Raw genomic sequence first — 22,364 nt, 5'->3', positions numbered from 1 at the left:
CCTGCCAATGCAGAAGACTAAGAGACACAGGTTCAGTCCCTGGGTTGGGAAGATCCCCTGGAAGAGGGCATGGTAACCCACTCTAGTCTTCTTGCTTGGAGAATCCCAGGAACAGAGGAGCCTGGTGGGCTACAGTCCATGGGGTCGCAAAGAGACATAACTGAAGCAACTTAGCACACACTACCCTATTTAACAACTTATCTCATTCTCAGATGCATTAGCCTATTATCAGACTATTAAATCTTTCCTCTACATAACTGTAAAGTTTCTGGAATGATCAAATGAAATTTTGATCATTTTTCTTGGGTGCTTATTATCTACAAGACACTCTGTTAAGAGGGAATACGTATTTTTGTTGTTTGGTAGCTCAGTTGTGTCTGACTCTTTTTGCAGCCCCATGGACTATAGCCTGCCTAGCTCCTCTGTCCACAGGATTTCCCAGGCAAGAATACTGGAGTGGGTTGCCATTGCCTTCTCCAGGGGATGTTCCCGACCCAGGGATTGAACCTACATCTTCTGATTAGCAGGCAGATTCTTTACTGATAGGCAGGCAGATTCTTTACCACTGCGCTACCTGGGAAGTCCATAGGGAATACATATATGTCTGCCCCAAAGATATTTAAAATGGAAGTTCTATGTCTAACTTTGTGAAAAGCAAGTCCCCTTGCAGAAAGGCCCTACTAATGTCAATAAGAATTTCAGAAAAATATGGATTTCCTTAAAAATAACAAGAAGGGAATGAAGGAAAAATGAAGCAGGAAGGAAGGATGGGGTTGGGGGGGACTACTTGGGGGTGGGAGGAGGGTGATGTAAATAGCCATCCGGCCAGGTAAAAGTGAGGAGGCTCAAGGAATTGCTAATAACCCAGCTATATAAGCTCAGGTCCTCCCTCAAACCCTAGGTAGGAACGCAGGCTCCAGGACTGAGATGACATCAGAAACACTAAATCCTCAGTGTCAGCCTCCAAGGGCTTTCCCACAGGGTCCCAAGTTGATGCTGCTCTCTTTTGCCAATGCAGGGGTAAAATAATGCCCCCTGACAACAAAGAAGTCTGGGAGGAAGAGTTCACAAAAGACAAGGATTTGAAACACAGCTGCCTCCTAGGCCAGTGTCCATGCTGGGAAAAGGGGTCTCACTTTCAATCAGTCACTCATTCCATCTGCCCCCCTAAAAGGTTCCTGCGTCCCCAAGGTCACACATCTTCCCTGCAAAGAGATGACCTCAAATAAGTGAGATCAGACTGGGCTCTCCCCATCTCCTACCACCTGGAGTTGGGGTGGTATTCTGAATAAAACAGGACAAGAACCACACAAAAGCGGGAATTCACAAAACTGCAACTATACTGTGCAGCCATGGGCCATGATCTGACTAATGATTTGATGTAATCGTGTTCAAGGCAGACGGGAACTAACTGTGATACATACTGGTGACTGCCTGATGCCATCTTAGGGAAGGGAACGTGAGATAATGTGCATCAAGAACTTTGCACAGTGCTTGACAAAGACTCAGTAAATGGAATCAATTTTAAGGATTATCCACAGTAGATTCTCCTAAACAAATTATAGAAACCCCACGCCTACAAGTCTAAATTGCCAGCATATGTTCCTTCTTATGAAGACAATAACATTCTGCTTCCCTAACAAATCCGAATTCATCCATTTGTTTTGCTCATTTGTTCTACATCGATTCACAGGATCCCACCCAGATACCATTACAGAAATGTACAAGTCCAATGAGGACAGACGTTTAATTGAGAAGAGACAGAATTATACCAAACACTAACAATCCCTATCAATACACATAAATGCTCTAACAGCAGAAGCTGTGAAAGTCTATAACCCACTGATTTCACTGCTTCTAAAAAATACTTTGTGCTTAATTTTTTAACTAAGCATACTAGTGCACTTAACATTCCTAATCTCTTTGGAAAGAAACCTTAGACCTCTTTGATAATCAGACAGCACCTAAGGCTCCCCACAGTCCTAAACAGCCATAAACACAACATCTGGGGCTCAGGGATACCTGTGTTACTACATATTTAAGTTGTGAGTCTATGTAAATGTGTTTATTGACAGACTAAAAAGAACCCAGACTGCTAATACTAATAAATACTGCAAGATAATCAGGAGATTTAGTAACTACAACACATAATAGATAAAACTGACATTCTCAACTTAAATAGTAACTTCTCCTAAGAAAATGTTTCTTTCACTTTTGTTTTTGCTTGAATTCATACCCAGCAACATGTAAAATGACAAGATTTCCTATGCTGTCATATATAGCACTGAAATAGCTCCAATAGTCACCTTCAAGACTATCTGGTAATTTAAGGTAATGTATCCAAAATTCACCTAAAATCTCACCTGCAGAAAATAAGGTTTTAACAGTAGAGTTACGAATGATCTGGATCACACAAAAGTAAGATAGACAAATAGGAAGACAGTGAGCCCCTCATTTGCGCAGCAAGCGAACAGTGAAATATTTACTTCTACCAGTGTAACAAATCAAATTCCCAGAGTTCTCTAACTCACCCTATTTAGGGTAACTAGTAAACAAGACAGCATGCAAAACAGAAGCAGTCTCTACCACCTGAGGAATTCTCTAGTGCCCCTTTGTGTATCTACTTGCAGGTCCAAAGAAGCTCCTTACTCTTGCCTAATTTGTAATCTACTTCATTCTGTGTCGCCAAAGAAAAATATATGGATTTAATTTTAAAGGGCATGTTAGAAGATGTTGAAACTGTCCATTTTTTTAAATTCATAAGTACCACATAGGCCAAGGAATAGGCAGTGCTTCCACAGAGCGGATTCTGCCACTGCCTATGCCCACCAATTACAATGGCATGGACCAAAATCAGTGCGCCACCCATGTTCCTGGGAGGCTCTCACTTACTGCTCACAGTAACTCTACACGGTAGGTGTTACCTCATTTTACAGACAGGTAAGCTGAAGATTAAAATGTGTAGAGTAACCTGTCCAAGGTCACACTGCTGTTAACTGGTGGAGCTAGGGTCTGGATCTGGCCTTGTAACCCTAAGGCTATGTTGTAGAAAGCCACAATGAAATCCACACATTGTACATCTCCCAGCACTCAGAGGTTTAGCTGTGTCAGCAAATTCTCCCTTCTTGTCTCCACTCAACACACAAAGTCAGGTTCCTTTTAAACAAGTGCAGTCACTCAGTCGTGTCCGACTCTTTGCGACCCCATGAACCACAGTATGCCAGGCCTCCCTGTCCATCACCAACTCCCGGAGTTCACTCAATTTCATGTCCATCAAGTCGGTGATGCCATCCAGCCATCTCATTCTCTGTCGTCCCCTTCTCCTCCCACCCCCAATCCCTCCCAGCATCAGAGTCTTTTCTAGAGAGTCAACTCGTCGCATGATGTGGCCAAAGTACTGGAGTTTCAGCTTTAGCATCAGTCCTTCCAATGTACTGATCCAGTTGTATTTGATATGGAAGCAACAGTGAAGGCTGAGCAACACACCTAATGTGCTTTAACACAGAAAGAAGTTGGGGGGAACGTAACAATCTATTGTGAAAACAGTTTAACAATTTCACCAACATTTTTTCAATATGCTAGCAAATTTGGAACACTCAACAATGGCCACAGGACTGGAGGTCAGTTGGTGGATGACCCACAAACTGCAATCAAGACTGCTGGGAGAAATATCAACAATCTCAGATATGTAGATGATACCACCCTATTGGCAGAAGTGAAGATAATCTAAAGAGTATCTTGATGAGGGTGAAACAGGAGAGTGAAGAAGCTGAATCAAAACTCAACATTCAAAAAACTAAGATCACTGCATCCAGCCCTCTCATTTTATGGCAAACAGATGAGGAAAAAATGGAAACAGTGGCAGATTTTATTTTCCTGGGCTCCAAAATCACTGCAGACAGTGACTACAGCCATGAAATTAAAAGATTTTTGCTTCTTGGAAGAAAAGCTACAACAAACCTAGACAGCATATTAAAAAGCAGAGACATCACTTTGCCGACAAAGGTCCGTATGGTCAAAGCTATGGTTTTTCCAGTTGCCGTGTATGGATGTGAGAGCTGGACCATAAAGAAGGCTGAGTGCCAAACAATTGATGCTTTTGAGATGTGGTTCTGGAGAAGACTCTTGAGAGTCCCTTGGACAGCAAGGAGATCAAACCAGTCAATCCTAAAGGAAATCAACCCTGAATATTCATTGGAAGGACTGATGATGAAGCTCTAATATTCGGGCCACCTGATGCGAAGAGACAACTCACTGGTAAAGACCCTGATGTTGGGAAAGACTGAAAGCAGGGGAAGAGGACAACAGAGGATGAGATGGTTGGATGGCATCACTGACTCAATGGACATCAGTTTCAGCAAGCTCCGGGAAATGCTGAAGGGCTGGGAAGCCTGGTGTGCTGCAGTTCATGGGGTCGCAAGGAGTCAGACACCACTTAGTGACTGAATTTTTTCACAGTTGCCCAGGAGATTTAGAAGACCTCACTTCTCTAAAACTGAAGAGGGTCACAAATAGTGATAGTGTTAGTTAAGGATCACTCTTTCTTGATTGAATATTTTCCACACTCTAGTTCAACCATGAATTTAATTTGCTTTGGCATACAGATTGTAATTTACATTATTTTCCAGTCTGAATCCCTAAATTTATAATTTTGATGGAGTCAAAACCGAAAATAGATGTTATTAAATAAGCTTAACACTCAAATTTGATTTTGTTATCAAATACTTCTATGTAAGGAAAAGACACTTCCTGAATAATGTATTTTAGCAACTAATATAACTCCTAAAAGGGAGTCCAATTGGCCCTAGTGGTAAAGAACCCACCTGCCAATGCAGGAGACATAGAGATGTGGGTTCAATCCCTGGGTCAGGAAGATCCCCTAGAGGAGAGCATGGCAACCCACTCTAGTATTCTTGCCTGGAGAATCCTATAACCAGAGACTGGTGGGCTAAAATCTGTAAGGTCGCAAAGAGTCAGACACGACTGAAGCAAATTAGAGTGCAGCACAGCTCCTGCTGCTGCTGCTAAGTCACTTCAGTCGTGTCTGACTCTGTGCGACCCCACAGACGGCAGCCCACCAGGCTCCGCCATCCCTGGGATTCTCCAGGCAAGAACACTGGAATGGGTTGCCATTTCCTTCTCCAATCTGTGAAAGTGAAGTCACTCAGTCATGTCTGACTCTTAGCGACCCCATGGACTGCAGCCTACCAGGCTCCTCTGTCCATGGGATTTTCCAGGCAAGAGTACTGTGGGGTGCTATTGCCTTCTCCGCAGCACAGCTCCTAAAAACCAGCAAATCTGTAATCTTAAAACCCCTTGTTCAAAAATCCAACCAAGACTGAGACTGCTTTTTATTATTTGTTTGGATGACAGTGAGAAGGGAAGCTGCAATTTCACCTCCAGTGTTAATCGAACAAAAATTACAATCTATATGTGTAAACAGACAAAAATCAGAACTGCCAACTAATGAGCACTGTCCTGGCGGCAACACAAATCTGGGAGAGAACATAGGTTTCCACTGATGCCACCACGAACATCTTCACCATGAAGGGACCAAGGCAGAAGGTGAAGCGCAGTGACCTCTCATTTCCTCACTGGAACCTGAGACTTTCAGCTTTACTGCACAGAAAAACAGGCTGTGAAAATCCCATAGGTTAAAAACAAAAATACAGCCAAAAGGAACCAGAAAGGTCTATTTTATACCTCAAACCCGCAAGAGAATGAAAATTGAAACTAAGAAGCCAAATGGTAGAAAAATAACAAAAGGCACAGAAATTTCAATTCCAAACTGTCCTGGAACTTCAAACAGTACACATAATTTGGTTTTGGGGTTCTAAACAAGGGTGAACAAACCAGTTTGCCTTCATTTTTGTGGCATGTGGTGGCTCTGGAAACCTACAAAAGACTGCACCAAGAGGTAGGATTATAAGCACAACAGGAAAAGATTGTTTATCACTGTAGCTTTAATAGAAATAAGGGGGAGGAGGAATTTTAGCCTAAGGAGTATTTACTGCTTTTCTTGTTAACCAAAGCAAAGACAATCCTCTACAACTCTACCTAAGTGGTAACACACAGCTATCACATTAAGGGTGAAATCAGGTTCTGGTCATTCAGATAATGATTAAACTAGTAAGGATATATAAAAATTCCTTAAAGTATCAAAATAGCAAGGATTTCAGATGTCATAATCTTACTTTAGAAGGCGACATCTTTATGTATCGCACACAACGCGTTATTTTATTATTAGAATAAACTTCCTACCTCTGAAACTATTCAAATATTCTTTGTGATATTAAAATATATTAAACTTGGTAACAATTAAAATAACTACACCATCCTACAATGAAAAACTTCTATCAAAAAAAAATTTTTGAATTTCAGGGTCATGACCACAAAAATGGGAAGAGGAAATAAGTAGCTACAATAAGAGCTTCAGAATACTGAGCATGGTCTAGTCTCTTACCCACAATCCCTCAGGACTTTTCTTAAAATATGTGCCAGTTTTAAATCTTTTAAACAACGTTACCGCCCCTTAATTTTTAGAGAAAATTAAAGAAGAAAGAAAACTGCTTAAGAAATATGAAAAAATGAAAGCGCAGAGTAAGCAGCAGTTCTGTTCAGGCTACAGTGTGTATGAGGGTGTTATGGACTTACTAAATCTCTACAGAACAACTAAATACTCTACAAATTACAAATCCAAGAAGCATTAAGTTGTAAACACGCACACACATTCTAAAGACTCTACAGTGGGATACACATGACAACGAATCACTCCTGCCCCACGTGAGGATGATTCGGGAGTGCACACAGACAGGTTAGGGCAACTCCTCTCTCCTTCTTGTCTCCTTGCTTGCTTTTCCTCTGGAATGAGTCAAGTCCCTAGAATAGGACAGCTTTATCAGCAAACAAAACCTCTTAAGAAGCTACTGTTTCAAACAGTTCAGATGAATTCTTCTTAAAGGAAAAGGTAAAAAATAAAAACCTACCCCCATCAGAAGGAAATGGCAGCTCACGCCCAATTATTTTTGCCTGGAAAATCCCATGGACAGAGGAGCCTGGCAGGCTGTGGTCCAGGGGTGGCAAAGAGTCGGACACAACTGAGTGAACGTGAAAGCACGCGCGCACGCGCACACACACACACACACACACACACTCTCTCTGACAAAACAAACAAAAGCCCTCTTTTACTGGTGTCACATCATGAGAGTGAAGGAAACTAACAAGCGTATTTTAACTCAATTATCCAGTAAACAGATCAGAATCACACTTAAAATCAGTTTCTAGACTTTTAAGATTAGTATGCTAATTAAAACATCTTCATGATCTATAACACTCAGCTTAAGGGAACTTTTAAAGTTGTTTTCTATTCAGTGGAAATCAGTCAGTCATTCTCAACAAGAGAACACTTAGCAGAGGAAGCTAAACATCACTGTTTAGCTGAGAAACATCATTAAAAACGACCAATGAAACAAGATGGAAGAACTCCACAATCCCAGACACGGTGCCTCTGCCATCCGCACTGCAGGGGGAGTCAGGCCAAGACTACGTCTTACTCGGTTCCTGTGCTTTCAAAACTGATTTCAAAAATAATACACCACTTAAGAGATGAAATATTCATAAGACGCTCAAACCAGCAAACATGTCATTAAAAGAACACTTAACAGACAAGAGCTAGAAAGGGAGTAAAATCTAACCTGTTAGTTTTTTCAAAAACTGTTTGAGGTGCTCAAAGGAATACAATAAATCTATTTAATCCATAAACCCCAAAGCAAAAATAACTGAGGGCATTAGTTTTCACTGTAACTTAGCTTTCTAACACGAAAGATTTCACTTAATCACATTGTCTTATTATTTAAGATTAAGGTGTGCAATTTTGAAGAGAGCAGTGAAAATTCGTCTTGGCTAATTAGCAAATCCTTATAAAACACTGCTACTTATTCCGTGTAGGCATCCTGTTTAGAAACATTAAGGAACAAAAACTAGGTTTAGGCAAAGTGGAGCCAATTAATTCAGCAGCTGGGTGAACTTGGGCAAATCATGGAAGCCCTCAAGCATCAGTGTCCTCATTCACGAAGGAGAAGAATGACTCCCCACGCTGCAGGGCTATGAGCAGGATGAGCAACGAGGTACATGAAGCACCAAGCTCAGTGCTGGGCAGACGAGCAACATGCCGCCACTGTCACAGCAACAGAAAGCAACAGTCCATCACATGATGACATGGTGTGCACAGAAGTATCAAATCCTGAGATATCAAAACGCAATGTAATGAATGAATTCAGCCAGCAACTCTCCGAACATCTGACACTGGTTTAATCTAAGTGGTAATAAAGAAAAATGGTTGCTTTCAGTATTTATCTTCTTCACTCTGAGAAACAACAGTAATGTTTTCAAATAACTCCTGTTTCTCCAAGTCTCTGCAAGTCATTCAACTTCCTAAACTATGCCAACCAAATTATTAACATTAATAAAAGCAAATCTGAGGATTGTCCTCGGCAGCATGTAGCAGATTCTGTGAATGCCAGCAAGAGCACCATGCAAGCCTGTCGGAAGCTGCAACTCCCAGTCTGCCACCCTGCCTTTAACTGTAAGAAATGTCTTTTGATTTTTAACCAGCTGGAGGGCATTCCTGGGAGCATTTATTCCATTCCTCAGTTCTTTAGAGGCAACTTCAAATATAAAACTATACATACTCTCTCTGTAATTCTATGAACATGAAGTTCGTGTAGTGTAACAGCCCATCTGTAAACAGGAATGTAAAACTGCCTAAGGAAATAATTGGTAAGTTTTAAAGAACAGTAATGAATCCATAATGTAAAAAAAAAAAAGAACGCAGTATTCTTGTCTAAGCAAAGCATAGCAAATTGTTCTTTATTTTTGTTACTTTCAAATTACAACTGAATTTTTAAAAATCAACTATTGGAACTTTCTACATTCATGTCTTTTCACCTTTTAGAAAACTTAATCATAATTAATTCTTTTTTTCCCCTGTATGAGGCAAGTCTCACCTTCAGTTTCTATGGACAGAAGAGCCAGAATAACAACCTTACACAGAGCATAGCATATTTCCTAGCATACTCAATTACACTATATACTAGGATTTTTGCAAATTCATCCACTAAAATGCAGTTGAAACTACAAAATGCTTTGAAAAATTTTAGTTAATCCACAAATTTCCTATGAACAAAGTTATACATAGTAAGAATCAAGGGCACAAAAATACCAACCAACTTATTTCCCTAAATTTAGAGCAATTTAGTAACAGCAGAAGAAGAATTAGAAATAAAAAAAATTCCCTGAATCTTACTGTTGAAAAAAATACAGAAACTGCACTGAGCTTTTAAAAACAGACCCCCACAAAAATAGCAAGATCAACTCAGCAGGCAACCATCAAAGTCAGGTCACCCAGTGCTGAGCAAAGGCATCACTCAGCTATAGGCAGTGAGTCCCCCTGGGGACCAACCAGGACGCTGCTCACTTGAGTCCAAGGGGACACACTCACAAGCCATGGAACAATCTAATGTCGGGTCCCTATCTCCGCAGAGTCGTAGCCACTTTCAAGTGGCCCATGCCCTGCTCCAACACTTACCAAGAAGACCGAGGGATAAGTGCCCTGTAAGTGGGCACAGAACCTGCCCACCAGGCCCCAGAAAGCTCAGGGCCCATCTGTCATCGTCCTCAGGCACCACGGCCAGGCCTCTGTCATTCAGCCACCACCCTTCAGCTTTGGCCAAGGAGCCTCAAACAGAGTTGTTTGGCTGCTAGCGCAGGGCAGGTCAAGACATCAAATGTCACTGAAGCCCACCTGTTCTCTGTTTTCACTAAATGTATCCCCTAATTTTAACTTTAAATGGAACCAATGCGATCACTTCCACTGCTGTTGTCCTCAACATGTTGTTGCTGTTTAGTCACGCAGTTGCTCCCGACTCTTTGCGACCCCATAGACTGTACCCCACTAGGATCCTCTGTCCCTGGGATTCTTCAGGCAAGAATACTGGAGTGGGTTGCTGTTCCCTTCTCCACCTCCACATGTACAACTGGACAAAAAGCAGAGTATGGCGTAGAACCATGTGAAAACCAGGTTTTATGGAAAACTTGGCTTCAAGTTCTGCCTCTGACATTCATTGGCAGAGAAAGCTTGGACAAGTTATCCACTCTCGCTGGGTGTCCATTTCCTCACCTGGAACATTACCACGCAGAAGTAGAGGCTGTGTGCTCTAGAGCCCTGGAAGCACAGCTGCTGAGTCCATGCACTCTACAGCCTGTGCCCCACAGAGACATCACCACCGTGAGAAGCCCACACACCACAACTAGAGAGTAGCCCCTGTTCACCGCAACTAGAGAAAGTCCACTCAGCAACAAAGACCCAGCATAGCCAATCAACCAACCAACCACTCAACCAAATTATTTTAAAAAGAAGCAGAGGCTAAACGGGATCACCCACAAGAGTGCTCAGTACCCCTCAGCACTTCTCGGAGCTCATTCCTCCTTCCAGCTTTAGCACCATACAGCCCATGTGGCTCCAACTCTCCATCGGAGCTTTCTGATCCACCTCTGTGTCTACCTGCTGTCCAGCCCAGCTGTGTGACCTCTCATGTCCCTGTGAGTTTCTTCCCTCTATTCATTCCCTCTTCCCTTCCTCAGTATTCTTCACAGGACTCCTCCCCACTGGGCTCAGCTATTCGACCAGGAGTCAGCATCACCTCCTCTCCCAGAGGACTCTTGGAAAACCCCCTCCCTATCCTGGAGCCGGAACACATATCAGCCAGGACACGTGGATCTGGTGTTCTGACCTGCACTGAGCTCCCGTAAGATAGGCAACATGCTCCTCCCTGGCCTTTCACACTCCTCTCTCTAATCTCACTAACAATCCAGCACTATGTGCAGTGCTGCTAGGAAAGGGGTGAGTATGTACCCCTGCAAAACTGAGTTTCACACAAAGACCCATGTGGGTTTCTAGATGGCTCTCCCTACACTATACATCACCCCAGCAATAAAGCACCCACAGAGCTAAAAGAACACCCAGCTTCGTCCCTCTTCCTGCAGCTCTCAGTCCCAAGACTTGACAAGGCCCGTCTCTATGTCAATCAAGTCACAGCCTCTGACAGGCTACCCCTGGCCAACCATCCCCAGTGACATACCTAACAACCCTGACACACATACTTTATTAACTTTACAAGACTTTTCTTGTTCATCTGTTGGCTGGTTGTCTCTGCACTCCCCAGAGTGTAAATTCCCTGAAAGCAGGAACGTGGGTTGTTTTAGTTTTCTGCTACAGTTCTGGCACCTAGAAGCATTTGACACAGAAAATATCAATACTTGTTTAAAAACAAGGTGTGTGTGTGCCAGGCGGGGCAGGGGGTGGGGTGGGGTGGGGAGTACCTCCAGGATTTTTATGTGAACAGTTTAAGTTACGGAAAGACATGAAATATTTTCTTCTTAAGTTGGTTATAATTGAACTGTTCTATGGTGACTATCGCCAAAGAATTGATGCTTTTGAACTGTGGTGCTGAAGAAGACTCTTGAGAGTCCCTTGGACTGCAAGGAGATCCAACCAGTCCATACTAAAGGAGATCAGTCCTGGGTATTCATTGGAAGGACTGATGCTAAAGCTGAAACTCCAATACTTTAGCCACCTCATGCAAAGAGTTGACTCACTGGAAAAGACTCTGATGCTGGGACGGATTGGGGGCAGGAGGAGAAGGGGACGACAGAGAATGAGATGGCTGGATGGCATCACAGACTTGATGGACATGAGTCTGAGTGAACTCCGGGAGTTGGTGATGGACAGGGAGGCCTGGCGTGCTGTGATTCATGGGGTCGCAAAGAGTCGGTCACGACTGAGCGACTGAACTGAACTGATGGTGACGATAAGTCTTTTAGATAAATACTAAAAATTAGCTGATCTCAGGATCTCAGGGACTATTTATGGTTTTTAGAAAAGATTATGTGACCCTGTTAAGTGATCTCATGGAACTGTGCTCTTTATAGTTCATTAATGTTTTTGTTATAAACTTTGTCTTAACTGTCTAGCTATCAGCAATAAAACTACTTGATGCTATAAATAACTCTTCTAATTTCCTCCTAATTTGCTATGAACTGGAAAATCAACAGGTTAGAATAAAGCCTAAAATTAGAGTGAAGCAGCCTACAGTGTGGCCCTGCCACGGGAGGGGGGACCTAGGACTCCCAGCTTCCGGTGAGCTTTCACAGGTGCTCCATAAACCTGATAGAGTAAATGAATCACAGTTCTGTAGTTCCTCAAGAACCACATAAGTAACTGTCAGCCACATTCTGTCGGTGGCACTTGCTGGTACCACGGACCCACAGGCTGCACAGAGCTGTTCTTTTCTATTATCTCTACGGTTCCTGACAGCAACCCAGTGAGGTTATGTAGCACAAGGGCCATTCCACATTATGACACCTATTTTTAAATCTATGGAAACTGTACCCCCAGACATAGTTTGCCCAGTCACACATCTGGTAAAAATCCGAGCTCCGTGTTCTTCATTCCTTCCACTAAGCCCAGGGGCATTAAGACACTGCTGTTTCTTTAGAGTAAAAAGAACTATGGGTAAGGCTCTGATGCAGCTGAGACATTCTGCTGCTACATTTTGTATTTTAAAAAGAACATTTGCTAACATCATTTACTGCTAGCAAGCACATTCAATCCCTCATTTTTCACCTTAGCTAACTAGGAACAGAAATCAGCATGATAAAGACTTCTAAATTTGGTCTGTGTTACCTCACAGATCACAGTCTTCCCGTGGAGCAAATAAGAATAACCTGAAACACCCAACACTGAAAACCCTCCCTTCCTCTCCACTTGAAAAGTTTAAATCTGTTCAAGGAACTTCTCATGTTCAATCTCATTACAGGGGCTACTCAGACATGTAAGTTAGGCTTACTTACAAAGGAGAGAATTCATAATTCCAGTTCAAAGTGCCTAACATATGTACGTCTCTGGCCACTGGCAAAACTGCATGCTCCCTGGTCAGAGACAATATGAACTGTGTTCTAATAGCACTATGTTCCCTTCCTTCATTACAAGTTCGTTTGAGTCTTTGTTTGCCCATCAACAAATATTTATTGAGGGCCTCTTCCATGCCAACCATCTAGGCACTGATCAGCAACTTACTGATCGAACGTTTGTCTACTCCCCTGTCTCCACAGGTGCCAGGAGAACAGTCACTGCTGCTTTTTTGCTCACTGACTGCCCTGTATGACCGAGCAGAGCGCCTGGCACATGGCAGGGGCTTCACAAGCATCAGCCCAACGAACGACTGAGACACAGAGGGGGAGAGGAGGGGCCGCTTTGCATGGAAAGGAGTCGGGGCTTTTACCACCCAGAATACGCTTCATGACCCACCCAGCGATCTGATGAACTCTGAAAGGCACCACGTGCAATGCACAGCTGTAGGCACAGCAGCTGTCATGCAAAGAAGCAGAGGCTCAGAACTACGAAGAATTCAGCCCTTTGTTTCTCTCTGCCTGCCTCCTGACCTAAATGAAGTTAGGTCCATGGTCCATCTACCTGTCAGCTGCCTGTCTTCAACATCTGGCTTTCAGAAATACTAAGTTAATATAGCTACTGAATGAAATTTATGTTGATTTATTCTCTGACATCACTGCCTGAAAAGGTATTTAAATGTCTGAGGTCACATATAAGACCTAAAAAGAACTAAGTTAATATAAATAGCTTCTCCATTTCAGGTCTTTGTAAGCCATAAATTAGCTTTACAGAGAGTAACAAAAACGTTTTGACTATTTAAACTTTAGGTCATAAAGAGCAAACAGGACTCCTTACCGGTAAGCTGTTCAAAACAGTTAAGTTTCGACAGTGAGGTTCACGTACTTAACTAAAACTTAAGATTCAGTGGGTTATGCACAGCTTGGAGTAGTTATAAATAACAGGGTAATAAAAAATATGAACTACTGAACTCAATACAAAAACCCAGCAATATGGGCAGGTATAAAAATGAAGATGTATAAGTTCATGTACCACTAACAAAAGTTTACTTTCAGCTTTTTCCTCCACATTCAAATTTTAAAAATTAAGGAATAAAAAAGAAAAGAAAAAGGTAATAAAATGTTCTAAACCTGCACACCAAAGTACACTGAACAGAGAAAAGCCTTAGGATGAAGTTGTTATTAACCTATGACTATATTTTAATATGAGTTAATTATGCTTAGTAACAGAGTAAAGATCTCCTACCCTTCAAACTCCAGCCCCTGCAAATCACAACTTACCTGGAAAGGCTGGTGACATTAATTATACACAAAATGAACACTAAATAAAGGAACAATCTGAATTACCTGAAGAGTTTGCAAACAATTATGCACTAGGCCTAATATCAACAAAAATCTCAGCACTCACATAAAACAGCAGACAACAGTAAAAACACCTGGCAAATTTTCTAGACCATGATCATCTGATTCATGATCAAAGCACTTATTGATCAAAAACTATGAAGAGACAAGGTTAAACAGAGAACATTTAGTCAGTAGAAGGCCCAACAAACTGCCCTGGACAGATTATTGACTATACTGTAAAATACAAGGAATATGTAATGGAACAATCAGAATGGATTTCTTGCCTATATTTTTAAATATTATTTTTACATTTTTCCAAACTCAAGTTTACACTATGAGTTCATTTACAGTATGACTTCCACCATTCACTCTGCAGTGTTCTAAGTAAAGGACCGAACTCAAGTTCAGATAGCTACAAAAATTTACTTAAGACTTAAAGCGAGCCAAAAAAAAAAAAATTTTTTTTTTTTCTATTACTGACAAACTACCATACCGTGCCTTGGCATACATTCAAGCTGGGCTCTATGAAAGACTCACGAGTTTACATTAAAATTCTCTATTAAAAGGAAAAAAGAAAGTGTAGAATGCCAGCTGGAAATACGATATATCCAACCAAACTATTTCCCTCCCAGAAATTATCCCCCCTCCTTCTACGTAAGTGTGACTACACTTTACCTTTTGTTTGAAAACAAAATAAAACTGTTAGAGTTAAGTCAAAAGTACCATAACAGCACACTGTTCAACTTCCATTTTGTTAATGGCCTAATTTCAACAAGATCTGTGCTAAAATCTTTAGAGTGCTGCAGTCCTGCACAGCGCGGTCTCACGCAGCGTGGAGTGGCCTAGGGCCCGGCCCGGGGAGGACCAGGGGTCGGAGTGGCAGTGTCTTACCCGGCCGGGTTGGAGGGGGGTGGCCGGGACGCCAGTGCGCGGCCCGTGGAGGAGTGGGGGGCCGGGGTGGCAAGAGCAACGTACTCTCCCTGGCCCGGGAGGCCAGCGCATCGGCCGCAGCGCGTCCGGCCCTCCTGCACAGTCGGGGAGGATGGACACGAGGCCGCCGAATCTGCGGGCCTGGAAATGTCACTCTCAGAACACATTCTGTGACGCGTCGCTGGCGAATAGCACAAAACGCTAAGAATATATTGAGCATGCACAGCTAGGAGGGACCGGTCGCCGCTCCCACCCCCAAGTCCCGCGACCCGGGTTGTGGGAGAGGGAAATGACAACCGGCCCCGGCTCCCTCCCGGCGCGCGTCCGCTCACTTTTCCGCGCCGGCTCCTCGGCCCCAAGTTAGCTAAGAGTCCGAGCGCGGCGTCCGGGCGCCGTGATTCAGCAGCGCCGGGGGGGCCGGCACCAGGTCCGGAAAAGGTCACGGAGAGCCGCGGGCAGCGCCCGCGCCCAGATTCGGAACGCGCCGGGCGACGGCGGGGAGCCGGGACGGCGGCGGGCTCCTACCTTTCCTGCTTTTCGGGGAGCTCCGCTTGCTCCGGGCGCTGGCTCGCTCTTCCTCAATCGCAGCTGCTATCTCGGGGTTGTCTTCCCCATTGTACCAGACCAGGAGCTCCTCGCCCGGCGCGATTGGCTGCGGGGAGAGAAGAGACAGGCGACGGGCCAATCAGAGCGGGGTTTGTTGGCGGGGCGGGGCGGGGCAGGCGGGCGGCGCTCTTGACCGGGCGGCGCGCCGGAGGCCAACCCGACAGGAAGGGCTCCTCCGCTTCGGCGGCAGCGAGCCGGGAGGCTGGGGAAGGGACCCTCTGCTGGAGGGAGGACCTCACTTCCTGGCCGCCTCCTCCCCCGGAGTCCGTCCGGTGGAGGTCGGGATCTGATAGGACCGGTTTAAACTTAAAACTGCTTTATGTTTCGGAATCTTACTATTAGAAGCCTCAAGACTACCCACGCAGAAAGAAAAAAAAAAAAAAAACACGGAACCATATTGCCCATAAAATCTAAGCTGATGAAATGTAAAGCGTAGTTTAAAAGAACCGGGCAGTCTGGAAAGAGAAGTGCTGAAAACTAATTATCAGCGCAGGTTTCAAGAGTCCAAGAGCATGTTAAGCATAAGAACCACATGCCGCTGCACACTAATAAACGCACCGCTAATTATATCACGGAGATGCTAAAAGAGGCGGTGCGGAGGACGTGAGCGCCCTGGCAGCGCGTTATCTCTGCGCTGCTGCCAACCTGCTCCGGTCCTTGGAGGACTCGCTGCCTTACCCTCTGTACTACACTTCGAGTCTACAAGACAACTTTGAAATTCAGAAGGAAATGCCTATAAATATCTCACGTGTCAGCTCCTAAAACATTAATTCTTAAAGCCATGTATACACCATCATGCAGATTTTACCTAGAGAACAAGATCTTGAAGAAAAGATAATACTGAGTGGAAAGATTACACTCCTAAATAAAACTGAAGCAAATGGCTTACTGGTTTCTCTCACAATGACTCACCTGTCAAAAAGTTCCAAGAGTATCAAAATAAGTAATACTCCACCTATAACCCCATGAATAAAATAAAAATCCATGAGTCCAAACTGATATGAATGAACAGTCAAGTTAATAAGGAAAGCTCTTCCTTCAGTAGATCCCACTCATCAATGAAAAATAAATAATGGAATTAGAAAATCACAACTAGACACTCATGACAGTAATAACTGATTCAGGCAAGAATCATCAATAGATGCTAAAACTAGTAGATGAAGGTTTGAGGAATAATATAGTATTTGCATGGTCTCAAAATATCTTCCCATAAAACATTAATGGCCAAGTGAAAAACAGTATAGTAAGTATAATAAGTCAACATCATATGCCTCCTGATACGATGCACAGAAAAGAACATCACCTCTAGAGATTTCTACCCCAAATACATAAATGTGAATTAATCATAATGAAGCTTAACAGAAAGCCAAACTGTGGGGACATTTCTACAAAATTACTGATCAGTTCTCTCAAAACTGAAAGGTTATTAAAAACAAAGACTAAGGTGCTGTCCAAACTAAGGAGACTAATGAAACATTACAACTGAATGCCACGGAGTTTTCTTTACTTAAAAAGACATGATTGGAACAATTAACAAAATTTGAATAAAGTGTGAAAGTGTGTTATTGCCTCAGTCGTGTCCAACTCTTTGGACACCATGGACTGCAGCCCTCCAGGCACCTCTCTCCATGGAATTCTCCAGGCTCAGATACTGAAAGTGAATAGCCATTCCCTGCTCCAGCGGATCTTCCCAATCCAGGGATCAAACCCGGATCTCCCACATTGCAGGCAGATTCTTTACTATCTGAGCCATCAGGGAAACCCCAGGAATACTGGAGTGTACAGATTAGCTAATAAAATACTATGCTAGTGTAAGCTTCCTGATTTTGATCACTGCACTACACTTACGAAAGAGGATTGGATACCCTCGTTTTAGGGGCAGGAGAAATTCCATCTAAGATGTCAGCTTAGAAACAACATAGTTCTTCAACATACCTTCTATTCTAGATAAAGCCTTTGAAAGTAAATATTTTGTTTCATGCTTTGCAGAACTCAGTGGTTATGTTATCCAAATTTTAAAAATATTCTAAATTCTTTAAGATAAAAGAACAAGCCACTGTTTCCTTTGTTTCCCCAAGGATGGCTAAAACCTGCTGTTTTTGTCTTTAAACCGATGTGTTTTCCTTTCTTGAATCAGTTATACCTAAACCAAAAAACTAAAACGTATAAAATTAAAAACATATATATTTTAATGCATTAAAATATCCATTACGGATGCCTTTTGGCACCCTTATGAGATAACCTGTTTCTGTTGAAGGAATGAGCTTCTATAAGTCAACTAATTCTAGTTCCAAGTGTATAATATGCTTCTCTATGTTTTTATTACAAGTCACATATTTATGAAATGGTGAAATGATATAATCACTTGAAGTGATTAGAGTTTGCAGAAATATGTAGTGTTAAATAAAACCAAAAAAGAACATGAAAAGGAGTGAGGAAAAATGTATTACCCATTTATTCCTAAACAAAACAGCATAACCAGAACACTGGCTAGAAGAACCCACCAGACATCTTCAAGATTCCTCCTCGACCCAGCCCAAGTGTTCACATTTATTTCACTTCAACCTTCTGCAGGGTATTAACTGTACTCGCAACAGGAAGAAGTTGATAAATATCAGCACAAACTCTCTACTTAGGAGAGTACTCTTTTGTAGATGCTAAAAACACAAAGCTAGTGGTGGTGATGGAATTTCAGTTGAGCTATTTCAAGTCTTGAAAGATGATGCTGTGAAAGTGCTGCACTCAATATGCCAGCAGATTTGGAAAACTCAGCAGTGGCCACAGGACTGGAAGAGGTCAGTCTTCATTCCAATCCCAAAGAAAGGCAATGCCAAAGAATGCTCAAACTACTGCACAATTGCACTCATCTCACACGCTAGCAAAGTCATGCTCAAAATTCTCCAAGCCAGGCTTCAGCAGTATGTAAACCGTGAACTCCCAGATGTTCAAGCAGGTTTTAGAAAAAGCAGAGGCAACAGAGATCAAATTGCCAACATCCGCTGGATCATGGAGAAAGCAAGAGAGTTTCAGAAAAACATCTATTTCTGCTTCATTGACTATGCCAAAGCCTTTGACTGTGTGGATCACAATAAACTGTGGAACATTCTGAAGGAGATGCGAATCCCAGACCACCTGACCTGCCTCTTGAGAAACCTGTATGCAGGTCAGGAAGCAACAGTTAAAACTGTACATGGAACAACAGACTGGTTCCAAATAGGAAAAGGTTTACGTCAAGGTTGTATATTGTCACCTTGCTTATTTAACTTATATGCAGAGTACATCATGAGGAACGCTGGGCTGGAAGAAGCACAAGCTGGAATCAAGATTGCCGGGAGAAATATCAATAACCTCAGATATGCAGATGACACTACCCTTATGGCAGAAAGTGAAGAGGAACTCAAAAGCCTCTTGATGAAAGTGAAAGAGGAGAGTGAAAAGGTTGGCTTGAAGCTCAACATTCAGAAGACAAAGATCATGGCATCTGGTCCCATCACTTCATGGGAAATAGATGGAAAAACAGTGGAAACAGTGTCAGACTTTATTTTTTGGGGCTCCAAAATCACTGCAGATGCTGATTGCAGCCATGAAATTAAAAGACGCTTGCTCCTTGGAAGCAAAGTTATGACCAACCTTGATAGTATATTAAAAAGCAGAGACATTACTTTGCCAACCAAGGTCCGTCTAGTCAAGGCAATGGTTTTTCCCGTGGTCATATATGGATGTGAGAGTTGGACTGTGAAGAAAGCTGATCGCTGAAGAATCGATGCTTTTGAACTGTGGTGTTGGAGAAGACTCTTGAGAGTCCCTTATACTGCAAGGAGATCCAACCAGTCCATTCTAGAGGAGATCAATCCTGGATGTTCATTGGAGGGACTGATGCTAAAGCTGAAGCTGCAATACTTTGGCCACCTCATGCGACGAGTTGACTCACTGGAAAAGAGTCTGATGCTGGGAAAGGTTGGGGGCGGGAGGAGAAGGGGACGACCGAGAATGAGATGGCTGGATGGCATCACCGACTCTGTGGACATGAGTTTGAGTGTACTCCGGGAGTTGGTGATGGACAGGGAGGCCTGGCGTGCTGTGATTTATGGGGTCGCGGAGAGTCGGACACGACTGAGCGACTGAACTGAACTGAACTGAACTGAAAAACACAAAACATCCCAATATCTGTCTTTACCACTAATACAAAATTTCTAAATGGTTAATGAGCTGGTGAGTAGCTAGATTAGGAGCAACCTGATTTGTTAGCTATTGAACACCCTTCAAAACTGTAGCAACTGAGACAATCATTACCTTATTGAGCTATACGCTTCCCAACTTAGTAAGACAGCTATACAAACAGGCATTTATGAAGGGGAAAATAAGACACCTTTTAAAATTAACGATTGCTTGCATCTCTACTATACTGTTTACTTCTTCTGCACTGCTAAGCACATTTAAGGTTTTGTAAGAATATTTACATCCCGAGACATGGGAAATATAAACCCACATTTTAAAACATAAAGTCAAAAGTCCAAACAAACTTTTAAAAAATATATTTTGATATTTAACAAAAAACAACAACAAAAGACTTTAAACTTGTCCTTTGGGTTCTGACAGGTTCTATAAGAGTGCTTATAGAATTAAGCACTCTCTCTTCTTTAAATATTAGTAAATATAAACTTGAAATGTTACCAGGGCAATTAGCTTCAGGCAATAATTTTCACCAATATTCCTGACACTAGGAAAAATTAAGGAGAAATACTCCAGAATTATGAGAACACACAAATGCTTACTCACCTACAATCTTATCCTGCAGTATGATCTTTTAAAAAGTCAACAGTCAGACAGACTCAACTCTCAAATGGGTAAATAGAACTGAAGACTAAAACTAGTTTCCATACAAGCTAGAACCCCACCCCTGATCTGATCCTGGCCTATCTCACTAGCCTCATCCACCATTCCTTTCCTCACTCCAGCCAAACTAGCTTTTATTCCTTTTATAAAAAAGAAGGAAAGAAAGAAAGAAAAACTAAACAACCACTGGCCCCCCCTATCTAGCTTACTCCCACTTCAATACCTCTGCTTCTCCCAGGGCCCCTCTTCCTGAAATGCTCTTCCTGTAGAAATCTTCTCATGGCTGGCTCCATCTCATGGCAGCATGGGGAGGGAGGAAGTGTGTCCACATTTGGTCTTTCTGACCTACCAGAGCTAAAGCAGCTCCCTGACCATCTGTTCACCCCATCACATTATATTATCTTCAATGCACTTACTGTTTTTTGAAGTTACCTTGTTTACTTGTTCACTTGTTTATTATCTGCCACCTCCTCTATGAACTGGAAGCTCCATGAGACCAAAGACCTTGTCTGTTCAGTTCATTACTACAGAAGAATATCTGCTATGTAGCAGACACTCAGCATTTGCAGAATTAATGCAGACATAGAGGAAAACAATAGAATAGGAAAGACTACAGACCTTTCCAAGAAAATTGGAGATACCAAGGGAACTTTCATGCAAGGAAGGGCACAATAAAGGACAGAAACGGCAGGGACCTAATAGAAGCAGAAGAGATTAAGAGGAGGTGGGAAGAATGCACAGAACTGTACAAAAAAGGTCTTCATGACCTGGATAACCATGATGATGCGGTCACTTCCTGGAGTGTGAAATCAAGTGAGCCTTATGAAGCAGTACTATGAACAAAGCTAGTGGAGGTGATGAAATTCCAGCTGAGCTATTTCAAATCCTGAAAGATGATGCTGTTGAAGAGATGCACTCAATATGCCAGCAAATTTTGAAAATTCAGCAATGGCCACAAAGAAGGGCAATGCCAAGGAATGTTCCAACTACTGTTCAATAGCACTCATTTCACATGATAGCAAGGTAATGCTGAAAATCCTTCAAGCTAGGCTTTAGTAGTATATGAAACAAGAACTTCCAGATGTACAAGCTGGGTTTCAAATAAGCAGAAGAATCAGAGATCAAATTCCAACATTTGATGGAGCATGGAGAAAGCAAGAGGATTCCAGAAAACCATCTACTGCTTCATTGACTTTGTTAAAGCCTTTGACTGTATGGATCACAACAAACTGTAGAAAAACTCTAAAAGAAATGGGGGTTACCAGACCACCTTACCTGTTTCGTGAGAAACCTGTATGCAGGTCAAGAAGCAACAGTTAGAACCAGACATGGAACAATGGACTGGTTCCAAATTGGGAAAGGAATACAACAAGGCTATATACTGTCACCCTGTTTATTTAATTTCTATGCAGAGTACATCATGCAAAATGCTGAGCTGGATGACTTACAAGCTATAATCAAGACTGCTGAGAGAAATATCAACCATCTCAGATATGCAATGATACCACCCTAATGGCAGAAAGTGAAGAGGAACTAAAGTCTCTTGATGAGGGTGAAAGAGGAGAGTGAAAAAGTTGGCTTGGAACTCAACATTCAAAAAACGAAGATCATGGCATTGGATTTCATCATGTCATGGCAAATAGAAGGGGAAAAAGTGGAAGCAGTGACAGATTGTATTTTCT

General features: G+C 42.5%; 1 protein-coding gene across 8 annotated transcripts in view; it reads right to left on the bottom strand.

Annotated features, from left to right (window-relative positions):
* PRDM2 (PR/SET domain 2) overlaps nt 1-22,364 on the bottom strand; it is a 133,651-nt gene that overhangs the window by 59,068 nt on the left and 52,219 nt on the right. For all 8 annotated transcript variants that reach the window (XM_088845334.1, XM_088845333.1, XM_055419245.2 and 5 more), the window contains one exon: nt 15,766-15,892. In XM_088845334.1, the coding sequence (XP_088701460.1) occupies nt 15,766-15,892 (127 nt within the window). The remainder of the gene's footprint in view (nt 1-15,765; nt 15,893-22,364) is intronic.

Source organism: Moschus berezovskii, chromosome 17 (assembly GCF_049115385.1).
Source record: "Moschus berezovskii isolate FMDL1 chromosome 17, NW_MosBer_1.0, whole genome shotgun sequence".
Taxonomy (NCBI): Eukaryota; Metazoa; Chordata; class Mammalia; order Artiodactyla; family Moschidae; genus Moschus; species Moschus berezovskii.
Note: the sequence above shows the minus strand (reverse complement) of the source record. Positions and strands in the feature narration are given on the sequence as shown.